This window comes from Perna viridis, chromosome 6 (genome assembly GCF_037379345.1).
Source record: "Perna viridis isolate PV_CMFRI_1.1 ecotype Kerala chromosome 6, ASM3737934v1, whole genome shotgun sequence".
NCBI classification, from domain to species: Eukaryota; Metazoa; Mollusca; class Bivalvia; order Mytilida; family Mytilidae; genus Perna; species Perna viridis.
In genome coordinates, this window is record NC_142450.1 from 32824603 (window position 1) to 32838050 (window position 13448).

General features: G+C 32.0%; 1 protein-coding gene across 1 annotated transcript; it reads right to left on the reverse strand.

Annotated features, from left to right (window-relative positions):
- Positions 1–8495: 8495 nt before the first annotated feature.
- Positions 8496–13018, reverse strand: LOC148614614 (techylectin-5A-like). The gene is made up of 5 exons (XM_088586196.1): positions 12697–13018; positions 10589–10722; positions 10004–10100; positions 9202–9366; positions 8496–8870 (listed from the first exon to the last, which is right to left on the reverse strand). Exons 1-5 carry the CDS (start codon positions 12989–12991, stop codon positions 8584–8586), a joined length of 978 nt encoding a protein of 325 aa, XP_088442322.1. The 5' UTR covers positions 12992–13018; the 3' UTR covers positions 8496–8583.
- Between the last annotated feature and the right edge of the window lie 430 nt (positions 13019–13448).

The following is a 13448-nucleotide window of genomic DNA, read 5'->3' on the forward strand; positions in this document are numbered from 1 at the left end:
AGTCCGGAGGATGGACGGTAAAACAAAAAGGAAAATTGGTAATAAATACGAGAACATTATCCCATATATAATTTATATTTCATGGATGAATACAATAGTATGAAAATTCTATACTACAATATTTATGTATTTGAATGAATCAGTATGAATTATGCAAAAGTATCTTAGACGGACAGTAATAAGATTATTGTGAAGGTTTTTAAATTCCGTTCGTATGACTTTGTTTGGCAAACAGGCAGAACCAACATAGAAGGGACCGGGGAATTCTCCCAATTCCCTCCTGGAAATCATTCCGAAACAGATTTATATACTTCCTAAGGTGTGCAATTGGTAATATAATTTTCAGGGTCCACTACAACTTTATCCAGGAAAAGTGTCAATATCCGGTTTGCACCTTCAACCAGGATTTGAAAATCAGCATTATGTCGACTCTATTTCCGTATACTGTCCATTCGATTTAAAACAAACCTGTCCCGGAAAACATTAGCTAATTTTGCAGATTAAATGTGAATCGAATCATAGCATTTTCACAAGATGGTCAAGATAGTCAACAGTCAGATGGCGCCCAGATGGTTTCAAAAATGACGTTATGAATCTTTCCTATAATTCCTTACGATACCGGACGATTCGGACTAAAAATTTTGGGCCATTTCAGACTATGACAATTTTGCTGATTTATTGTTTACACTTTTGTTACGTTTTCAATGTCTTCATTCATTATAGTTTCGATTTTATATTCGATTTGATTATTGATTGTTTTCTGTGAAATTATATTCTTCTCAATATTTGAAACAACTGATCGAAAAACACAGATGTTTAAAGCTTACGCATAGGAAAACCTAATATAACGCACGAACGAACAATATGTATTTTTGTTTACACTGTGCCATATTTTCAAAATGGTCACGTTACTTATAGTTTTTGTTCAAACTATCAGGGATATTTTTATTTTTATTTTTTGCTCTCCAATAAAATGGAACTTATCTTAAACTCAATGAAAACGCATATTTTTAGCGAAGACATGCTTTTTTTAAATGGCAAATAATAGTTTGGGTGATAAAAAATAAATAGGCTGTAACACAGTATAATTTAATAAATAATAATAAGCAATTAATAGTTTGACCTTTTCCATTAAGGTTAAAATATTGGACCTTTTGTTTACTAACGACTTTTCAATAATGTTAATTAGACAACCTCAATTTAAGTCTTTCATTTTCACGAGTTGTTCTTCTGCTTACTAATTATTTACAAAAGCACTTTTATAAAATTTTAATATATTGTCAATTTTCTAGTAATGTTCTCGAGTGCAAACTGAACGTAATCATTAACCATGCAATAAATTCATAACGAATTATAATTTTAACTACTTCAACGTAGAGTGAGTGCCTCTACAAGTTTTTTTTATAGATATTGGGTTGATTGCATAAGAGGCTTTGGAAATCTTCAAGATAATTTCTGGCTAGGTATAGAATATGAACAGACATTGTGAGAATGGTGCTATTGGATTCAAATTTCCAATTTTCTATGTATTACTTCTTCAGATATCCACAAGGAAGTTTCACATTTTCATGATTAAAAATTTGTTACTTTTATTGAACTTGTCCATACCATTTACCAATAAAGCTGTAAAAATGGATCGCTGTTTTCATGGATAATTGAGAGTGTTGGCATATCATGATCTGACGTGATTGAGCTTTTTTTTTATTCTAATAGTTGTAGTATTTACCTATTACTTTTTGTACTATCTATCGGCAAAATACCAAAACACCAAATAGGAAAACTCAGCGGCATCAAAGTCAACCGAAGCACATGGTTTAATCGTGAAAACTAGAGACGAACTACAACTACATTTATGTTCTAAAGATATGGGAAAAACAGGGCATTGCACACAAAAAAACTAAAGCATTAATAATATGAACTACCACAGATAACCACGAGTCACTTTAGGTGCGTCGGAAGGATAATTGTTAATCAAAATTTAATAAAAGTTGATGATAACATTAGAATCCTGCATAAAGACATATATAATTGTTATATAACGAACGAAAGCACATACATACGCCTTTTCTATTAAATATCATCGGACACGGAGTTTGAATTAAACTTAATCACACGCAAGAAATTCCGCGCCCTTGAGGTGGATAACCTTTCCATGTGATTTCAATAAAAAGTCCTTAATTTCAAGTTTGCATTGAGAACGTTTTTTTGATTTAACATTCTATTCATGCAATAATTATATTTTTGCCCAAGAAAATGTATTATGTAAGACCTCTACTTTTAAACAAATTCTTCCATATTTATGTTTTTTTCCTTGGGTAACGACAACATCCATGCTATAGTAAATCAAAAGACCTACAAAGTCCGTTTTGATCTTGAAGACAAAAACGGTGGAACTGCCTATGCAGAATACAGCACGTTTTCTGTAGATACTGAGGCAAATAAATACTTACAGTCAATGGTTACTCTGGAACTGCAAGTAATTTGTAAGGAGAACCTTTATTTATATCAACAGATTAATTTGTTTATCAGAATTTTAGGAACAAAGCTTAAAATAGAAAGAAGACAGATAAATTGAAAAAAAAAACAAGTGCCAAGGAAAATGTAGAATATCAAGGAAGATAAACCCATGACTATGACAAGAACATATAAACTGTCAAGGACAAACAATAAAAAAGACAAATATGAACCAACGTCAAGCGATATATGAATTATTTACTAGAGACTAGTGTCAGCGACGTCATATATATGTCGATTTTCTGAAATATGAAAATCAAAATCGTTCCATCTGAATTGGCGTATTCCGAAACTGGCGTATGCAGTAAGAAAATGATTGTTTGGACTTCTTCACGCAGTCGCACAGCGTATGTAAAAAGGAAGTCTCGCATATCCCCGTTTGTAAAAGGCATCAGCGATAAAACAACATAGGGGTGGATAATCAACAAGGTCAAATGTGATTTGAGTACATATAGCTTCTGCCTTCATAGGAAAAGCATGAAATTCAAGGCAAAAATATATTATTTCATTTTACTTATTCCGATTCTAATGGATCAATATCACAATGAAATTTGTTTCATTCTATAAGTTATTATTCGACCAGGCAAATATGTCACCTTTCCTGACAGTATTTTAATACATCTATATTGTTCACTTTAAATTTTGTTTATGCATATAGGTGATGCAATGTTAGAAGGGAGCGATCCGTATCTGCACAACTTAAATGGAATGACATTCTCTGCCCCAGATCAAGACAATAATGTGAGTGTCGGATATAATTGTGCAGATCAGCTCAATAAATGTGGATGGTGGTTCAAGAGTAATTAAGAGAAACAAGGTTATAGCGGTAATCAAAAGAATGTAATCCAGGGACAAAGACCAGACATGGAAAACAGACATACACAACAAAGAACATAAAGTAACTAAAATCATACATACAAAGTAACAAAAGTAAATGAGCAACTCGGGCTCCACTAAAAACTGGGAGCATGGACCAGATGCACCGGTAGGATAAGCGTCCTCTGCTTTTCTAGAAACACCCACCGAGTTGCTCATAAAAAGTCAAGTCCGGGGTAGACAAACGAGGAAAGGAAAACTATGACCCGTTGAATAAATCAGTTTTCATGGTGCTGATGGATACACCATAACGATCCACGAGTTCATGATGACGACCATAAAACTTCTGTAGTGTACTCGTGTACTAAAGCAAATGTGAACGGCATATATAAGAGCACGGGAACGTCACTATAGCCACCAGATAAAATATACTGGTATAACTGGAAAGGACACGAAGGACTGAAACGCGATGAAATAAAAATCAAACCATTATCAGTAAACTAACGATTTATTTTCGGCACTTTTCGATTTGCTTTTATTGTAAGTTTGAACTCTTGATAAGAATACAGAAGTATGTTTGATATTTTTCATTGAACATTTCATGTCTTTTTACGCTATACATGTATCGTTATCGTTGATGGTAAAAATAAGTTAAAAGGTTTTGTTACAAGTAGGCGGAACAATACAAAGGATTGACAAAGCTAATGGGACATTTACATTGGTCAGTTGCTGTTGTATGATTTGATAAATAGGTAGCCACTCAATCATAAAAATTTACCTGGACCGATGTTACACAACCAATGGTCTACGTCTGTCATCATATAGAAATTAACTTTTTAGTAGCATTTTAATGAAATGAGCAAAACTTAATGTTCAATTTATTTTAAAAATCAATCGGTCTCTCAGATCTGAATTCAATGGGCTGTGGTTTAGTATTCAATGATATGCGTAGGGAATCCTAGTACACGCATTTGCTTTACTAATTCAATTCTAATAAATGCATTTTCCCTATGGTTTCATCATGCTGTATTCAAACATAGTTATGTATATATTATTCTGATAAAGTGGAATGCACTACATCAGAAAGTTTGATTTTAATGAGAATCTTTCAGATGAAGCCCTCATTTCAGAGCTGAAAATAAAAGCACTCAATCAGGAACTTAATATTTCGAATGACAATAAAACTTCAAAATATCTATATAATTCCGGTTGTATCATTGCTGAATATCAAAATGTGATTCAAATAAAAATACCGCTATGTCAAAATCTCAATGAAAACCCCAAGCTACACACTATGTTCATGAAATAGTTGCACTTTTCAATAAAAGTGTCTATGAAAATAGCACTTAAGTAGCAGTCTTTCTAAAAATCAGACAGAATGCGATTCATGCATGTCAAAAAAACCACTGAATTTAGTTTTATTTTTTGTTCAGAAAAGGTTACTGATCACATAAACAGGATTAGTTTTTCTTTCGGTTGTTGAACTTTTGAGATAAAATTTATATAGATTGTACATGAAATTGGTATTTTGCAAGAGTTATACTTCTTGATTTGGTTCCATTTGCTTGATTTTAATGGGCGATGAATGTACGATTTTCTTAAAAATGCAGATATGAATGCAGAAAAAGATTGTTGTTATGTGAAATTATAACATATGTAGATTGAACAAATCATCGTTTGTTTGGTGGGTTTTTATTCACCATGAATCATTTTACTATTGGCAACGTCTGAATTTATATGGACATGCATTTCATACAAATCTAAAATGATAACTATCATGACACTTTATCCTAAACTACAATATAAAAAGAATCATAGGTTAGTACTCATCAACTCTTTCAAAAACAACTAGGCAGTTTAAATGTCCCAATATCTTTGTCAATGGTTTTTTTTATATTTTTTTTTTATATTTTTTTTATTTTTTATTTATTTTTTTTTATGAAATTAGTATCATGTATGAGAATACTACAATATATGATGTTGGTTCATGATGACTTTAAAAAACCTTGTATCTTTGAGCTTTGAGTTATGATCGTCGTCCGAAGTTGCTGGTTCCTTCATACTACTTATTGGTAGTCAATTAATAAGAACAACAACAACATCAAAACAAATCGTGAAATTTAAACGGAAACTTTCTTTTGTTTAGATTATAATCATTAAAAATGCAGCCTTACTTGATAATATGGTTTCCTTATTCTATTCCTATTTATACCGTTTATATTAGGAAATTTGTAAAATTCTAAAGAAAAGTGATGACGGCAATATTGCACTTGTATCTATGGAACGCCTAAACTGTCTGATGAAATACACATTTGTTTACGTATTGTCAATTTTATATTACTTGCTGTGGTTTTATAATTACATGTGGTCATTTTGTATTTACATTATGCAGGAACATCTTTACATTATGTCGTTTTGTCTTTACGTTCTGCCATTTCGTCTCTACGTTCTGTCATTTTGTCTTTACGTTCTGTCGTTTTATGATTACGTTTTGTCAACGTATATTTACGTTATGTGGATTTATCTTTACGTGCAGTGGTTTTCTTATAACGTGAGGTCGTTTCATCTTTACGTTATGTCGATCTTTAAATACTATATGTGCATTTTCTTTTTTTTTCGTGCAGTGATTTCTCCTTTACGTGATGTGGACAAAAATTTCATGATGACGTGTGACTCCGGAACTTTTCGATCACGTAAATTTCAAATCAGTCCGTAAAAGGCAAAATAGACGTCACAACGCCGATTAGAAAAATGCTGAACGAAATACATTTGGGTAGTCTATCCAGTCACCCTAGAGTATTTATAATATAGTTCAAAATAGCTTGTTTGTTATTTACATTCAATATTATCATAATTGATACACCTGGGACTCTGTTGATGACTTGTGGCGATTTTCGTAGTCAAAATATATTTTTGTTAATTCAAAAAACATGGGAATTTCGACTCCCGCGAAAATTTGCATAAATTCGACTCTACAAGTTATTGCGTGACTAAATTTAATTTTCTACATTAATAAATCACCAAAACTAATTTTCAACAAAGAATTTTCAAAAAAATGTTAAAAATATTACCCCTACCCCTGGAAAACTGGTCTCAGTATCAAACATAATTCTCATTCACAGCATACCGACATTGTGAAACTCATACTTTAGGCATTCATAATTAAGATAATGATAAACTTTCTGGAATTTTTGGCTACTTTTTATACCTCGTTGAGGCAAAAATATTTTTAGCTCACCTGTCCCAAGACCATGTGAACTATTGCCATCACTTGGCGTCCGTCGCCGTTCGTCGTCGTTTACAATTATACAAAACTCTTCTCCTCTGAAACTACCTAACCAATTAGAACCAAACTTGGTATAAATGTTTCTTGTGGTATCCTACTTAGCACTGAAATGGGTATTTTTGTTTCGTCGAAAAACATGGCCGCCGTTACTAATGATAGAACATAGGGGTCATAGGGATTTTTTCGCATAGATCTCCATAACCGTTAGATTTAGCCACATGTTGAAAAGTAAAAGTATTGTGCATGTTTAGATCTATCTGTGGTCAAATTTTCGTTGTAATCTGTTAAGCCAGGATGGAGTTATTGCCATTTTCGATGGTTTTTTTTGGCTATTTTTAATGTTTGAATTATTTCTTTCCAAAATTTTCTCCTCTGACACTACTCGACCAATTGCAACCAAACTTGGTATGAATGTTGCTTGTGGTATCTTGCATAGAACTGATGTGGGGAGTTTTGATTTGTTGAAAAACATGACCGCCGTTACTAAAAATAAAACATAGGGGTCAGACAATAGTTTTTGCATATATCTCCAAAACCGTTAGGTTTTGTCAAATTCGTTTATTGCTGAAATGATCCTTATTATAAGGCTTACTAAAGTCTCAAGGGAGAAAAAGTTGTCAGACGTTTCCTTGTAAGAGTAATTGCACTTGAAAGGTGAAAAATGATTATTTTTTTACAGTTTTTAGCCAATATCTTGAAAACTATGATAGAATAAAACTTTAAATTGTTGAAATAATCATTATGATACGACCTACAAATGTTTGTGGGGATCAAACTTGTTGGATGACTCCTTGTTAAATGTTTTGCCCTTGAAAGACAAAAAAAATATGTTTTTTAGCAGTTTTCAGCCAACATCTTGAAAACTATAATAGACAGAATGAAACTTTCGATTGATAAAATGATCCTTCTGATAAGTCCTAACAAAGTGTTCATTGAGTCAAAATTGTTGGACATCTCCTTGTTAGAGTTGTTGTCCTTGAAAAAAAAAAGTGAGCTATTTAGGGTTCTTGGAGCATCTTGTTTACGTTTTTTATACTTCTAACGTGTTCTCCGTCTGTGGTATTTGTTATTGTAATTTGCTCTTTCTGTCTTAGACTTTTCGTCACTTGGTACTTTGGTATTCTTAATTTTTTATTGGTATTAGACTTTCTGAAAACTTAAAGTTATAAAAGCATGTGTGTCTAAAAATAAAAATCGTTGTTTACAATCATGATTGTACACATCTCGTGCTAGATTATTATAATCATTACACCAAAAGGTTTCGAGTTAAATTTATTTACGTCTCCTGACAAACGATACCGAAATTTAATGTAATTATTGACCCTGTCCTTTGATATATATAATCAGTAGTCACCTTGCGAGCAATTTATTGATGCTTTTGAAATAATTATCTAATTGCTTTTCAAAAGTCATATTAGGTGTGCCATGTGCAACGTCTAGAGTAAAGTATGATCTAATATAAGTCAGCCTACAATCAAGCATCGCACCTTTACACTGTTACGTAGTGAAGGCATTACGAAAGGGAAACAAAGCGGAAAGGGGTGAGATAGGAAAGATAAAGATTTTCCTTTGTTTAGATACTTCAGCGTACCATATTGAGAAATTGGAAATGATTTTTTGTTCTTTGTTTTTGAATCACATATTTAGATTTAAAATCAATTTTTAGGCTACTTTCACTTTGAATTCACTTCCTTGACCCATCTCTGCGGGCCTGTCTGATACCTATTCCGTTTTGACTTAACATCTTTCATTAGCTTCGCATGCGATGCTATGTGTAATATTCCAATACTCGTCTGTGTATTTCAAGCTCAACTTTTTATTGTTAATTGTTTGTTTTAAGAAGCAAAACAGAAAAAGGGAAGTAAATGTTAACACGAAGTCATACACAAATGCATATTCAAAGAGTACAAACACATATAAAATTTCGACTTTGTTAAGTTATATAAAGGTAATTGAATTTACTTTTGTTAGTCCAGAGTGGTTGGTTTAACTTTTATTTCAACGCGTTTCAGTTCTTCATGCCCTTTCCAATTATACCAGTAAATTTTGTCTGGTGGCTCTGATGAAGTGTCCGTGCTGTTATATACACCATTTAAGTTTGCCTTGGTACAAGCATTGATCCACCATCCACATTTATTGAGATCATCTGCACAATTATATCCTCCGCTCATGTCGTTATCTTGGTCAAGGGTAGAGAACGACATACCATTCAAGTTGTGATAATACGGTTCGCTACCTATTAGTATTGCATCTCCTTTCAAAGAGTAGAAAATTATGTATTAGAACCTTAAGAAATGGAATGAACTGAGAAACGACTATGTCTTAATTATGATGTATATGTTTTTCACAGCACATTTTCATTTTTTTTTATTTGAAAACAATGATAAATAAGACATATGACTTGGTGTATCTCTTGGTTAGAATAAGTTGTTATCAGGAATTATGAAGGATAAATTGATTTCTGCCTTGTTGCAATATGTAATAATGTTTATTACGAGATTCCATCTAGTTTTAATTACCCTCATATCTAAATTGTAATGTAAATAAATATAAAAAAAAAGTTAAATAAGGTATTTAAAAGTAACCTGCATTTCCAGAAAAGCCATCAATTGAAAGTCTATATTTGTGTATTTCGTCATCTATATTAAAGGTGCTGTATTCTGCATAGGCAGTTTCCCCATTGTTGTCTTCAAGATCAAAACGGATCTTGTACGTCCTTTGGTTGACTATAGCATGAATTTTGTCGTTTCCTAAAGGAAAGATTAAATTAAATAAATTTCAAATTCTGCATTATATTAAGAATTAAAATCGCATACCTATCAACATGTATACTTACAAATATCCAATAGGTCCTTGGCATTTCGTTGTTACAAAAGAAATGTTGTGCATTTAATGTAGATTTGGTAAACATTGTTTCAAAGAAAACAGAACAATTCATTATGTGTCAAATATCATTTTTAGAGGTCGTATGTAGTTAGACACAAAGAGCTACTGCTCATAGAACTTTGTATTTCTAAATTCATATACTACTCGTAGGAGCATCATGGTTTATCGATTTTTACACCCATTTGATATGCGCCTTCACTCTGACAATATACCTTTTTACACAGGTTTATATTTAAAAATCATAATTTTATTTTACATCCCTAATTTGTAGATGAAAAAGTTAAAATATTTTCATATACTTGGTTTCGTTTATTTTCCATGATGCTACATTTCAACTCAATGTTTTTTTTCGTAGAAAAGTAGGGACAGAATGCTGCATCCACTTTGCGTTCTACGTGTTTCTATGTTATATGATTGTCGTAGAGTATTTTATTTTGCTTTTATTTTATTTATTTATTTATTTATTTATTTATTTTTGTTTCAATTGTCTTATTATTATACCTAGCCAAAAGTTTTCCTCAAGATTCCCGAAACCTATTTTGTAATCAGACCACTGTCTATAGAAACTAGTGGCACCGCTCACTCTTCGTTGAATTACCTAAAATAGAAATGTATTTTTTTATATCGGCAATATGGGTACATGTAACGGCCCCTGTTTTAACCTTGGTTTGTTAAACAATACAAACATATGACAATTATTAAATAGTACATAAGTTTTGTTATTGAAAAACATTTGACATGCCTGTAAGTGACATTCATCAGCTTGCCTATTTTATACATTGATCGTCTTTGTTTCTATGTTCTTAATTCGCGTGGCATGTAAACATGTACATATCTGAATATGAATATAAAATTTGTAAAAAAGCTGTGTGCTCAATGAATGTAATATATGTCGTCAAGTTAGCTTCGGAATTACGTTTATCAACAATAATTTAAATATTAAATTCAAATGCTTGTGTTTTGTTAAAGCCATCTTTAGCTAAGTTAATGTTAGCAGCGATTTTAGAAATTCAATTTTTACCTTAAAACATGAAAATTGTCTGTACTTGCGAAAGTACATTGTTCGCAAAAATGTGTAATAATTACCGTCCATCCTCCGCCATCACTTAACATGTCACAAAAAACATTTATTTCTTTTCCCCCGTTATTTTGTGGCACGATTCTGTAGACACCACTCCCAGAACTTGCCACAACATCACTACAATCATGTTTTGGAGGTTCTAAAAAAGATTAGTCATTGTTTAGAGGTACATTCTCGGTTATATTGATTTAGTTGTATTAGATGAACATACAGTGCATTTTCTTTTTTCGCAATCAACGAATTTTCTGTTGAAAAATGGAAGGAACAGGGAATTTTGAATTTTATATCTTTGCTTTCATTTTTTTCTGCGGCACCACAGGAAGTTGTGTTCGTTAGTTTGAGTGGTCGGCTCTGAATTGCTAATTCAGCATCTTTATTCGGACATACAGACGAAGTTTAATTTTAGAATTGTGTATTTAGGGTACTAAGGAAATGTGTTTCATAAGGTCTCTGACAAAAGTCATTTTAAAATATCAGAAAAATACTCAGTTTCTTCTAAAACTTCTAATGATTGCTTCTTGTAAGTTATTCGTTATGGTGATATGATCAATGATTTACCAATTAAGACACTATAGCATCCAAATGCTTTTTAATCACCACCCATATATTCACGCCGCAATGGCAGAGGAAGATTTGGCGCGCTGTAAAACCTAGATTGAACCCACCGTTTCGTTTGAAATGCCAGTACTAAGTCACGACCATTGCGTTACCAGCTGTTCCGGTGGTGTACTATCTATTTTGTCAGATTCATTTGGGTTTGAATGAGTTTTGGATCGAATTAGTGTTCGGTGAATTTGTTGTCACCCTTATTAAGTACACGTTTATGACTCGCTGTTCAAGGTTTTGATTACTGCATCTCAGTTAACATTTAATTTCTATCCTTTGACAATCTGAAGCTATTCAAAATGTGATGCGTGAATACAAAGCTAGCGTAACAATATCTCTCCTTTCGTTCTTTGTCTTTTCGCTAGATTGCATTTGATCATTCACTGGTATCATCGGTGGACTCCCGTTTTGTCTGTATAAATCAGCAGGTATTTAATTCTAATCTTGTCAGATCCCGTCATTCAGATTGAAGTTTTACCTTTTTTTCTAATTGATCTAATTGTTTGCTAAACTTTACTGTGTTTGTTTAAACGCGACTTATAGTAAATACACACTTTAGAAAGAGATTGACAAAGTACAGCGTAACAAGAACGAAATAATTGGGAGGAACATGTAAAAATTGTAACCAAAGGTGTGACATTACTCACTATTGAAATGATTTATTAAATAGAAAGTATGCACCACGTATATTTAATGAATTAAGTGTATGCCTCAAATATCGCATTCGCTATACCATCAAAACATAAAATCTACGAATACATTAAAAAAACGAACACAGATTATTGTTCAAGCATCAAAACCTCCCAGACATATTTACTATAACGAAAATAAGTAGAAACAAGAAATACATATAAATTAACATATATATCATCTTTGCCATTGAAGCACTATAATGTCAAAATGTTTCCTGTTTTGGTTGCTTTTGTTTCATGTGTGATCTGTCCAATACTTCCATTATATCTTTATGGGTTTTAAATATTCCCTGATTAAATAGAAATGGTGGTTGCCTTGGATACCTCATATCATTGTTTTGTATTATGGTTCCTTTTGGTTTATTGTGTTTATCTAATTCAAGCCACTTACTACAATCACGCAAATTAGCTCTGATTTTTTCTGATTGCTGTGTTGTTCAAATATATCACTATATCAGTTTTATGCATGTAAACAACTAGCAGGCTTTTTATAAAAGAAACGATATCATTGTTAATTACTTCTAGATATATTCTACCACTTGTCAGTAAAATAAGGGATTTGTAGATATGTCATAAACAGTACCTAAATCCCCTACTCATTTCAACAATGTTTCAACTGGAAATTGCCGGTAGCAACATGAAACAATGTTACTTATTACAAAGGTAGTATATAATACAAATATTAAAGATGAACTTAATTTTAAGTAAAACTTTGAGTAAGACTTTGAAGATTTTGTTCATCATAGTTAAACATTACATCATAGTCAGATATGTATAAAAAATATTTATGATTAATATATATGCTGGCAACTAACCTGTAGTTGATTTTCTTTTAAAAGTTTTTCCTCCCACAACTGATCTTATTTCTAAACAGTTAGAGGTCCAGAAGCACCTTTCTGATTGACTATCAAAATTAAACAAGCAACAATTATCCTGTAACCTGCTACACAAAGCTGAACAGTGTACAACTGACATTGATGGCAATTCATGTGGATTTTCAAGTCGAAATGTATCTATCAAGACATACTCTTCTTCCAATATGCAGTATGCACGAAATACAAGAAATAAAACTGAGAAGGTTTTGTTTATTATGGTTAAACACTGCATCATAATGAATTCTGTGTAAATGGTTTAAGGTAAGATACCATAATGAGATTATATTTGAAAATGAGAATGCGACAATAACAAATACTTAATAAGATGAATATTCTATCATAATCATAATTCAAATTCAGTGTCAGTGGTATAAGTGGTAGGCAATGAATAGGCAGTAGCATATTTTATTTCAGTCCAACATCAAACAAAATTGGTATAGTCTAGCAAAACACATTCATTTAAGACATACTTGTTTAATGAAAATTATACAAGTGAAGAAAAAATTTACAGATTATACTGTACCTTCGGAATATCTAAAGTCATATGTACTACACTTTTATGGGTACCAATTCACCGATTTATGAATTGTATTTCAGATGTAACTATATGTAAGATCAGACGCACAATATAAGAACTTCAAACAATGGATTTGTTCTCTGTAAGAGTTCAACACAGAGGCGATTTTAATCAA

Bases quoted from the DNA above. Each gene is read 5' to 3' on its own strand.
- LOC148614614 (XM_088586196.1), bottom strand. From the start codon at position 12,991: ATGATGCAGTGTTTAACCATAATAAACAAAACCTTCTCAGTTTTATTT. The intron at 10,723-12,696 runs GTTAGTTGCCAG...AATCTTTTTTAG, and splicing joins TAAAAGAAAATCAACTACAG to AACCTCCAAAACATGATTGT. The intron at 9,367-10,003 runs GTATAATAATAA...TCTTTCCTTTAG, and splicing joins TGAGGAAAACTTTTGGCTAG to GAAACGACAAAATTCATGCT.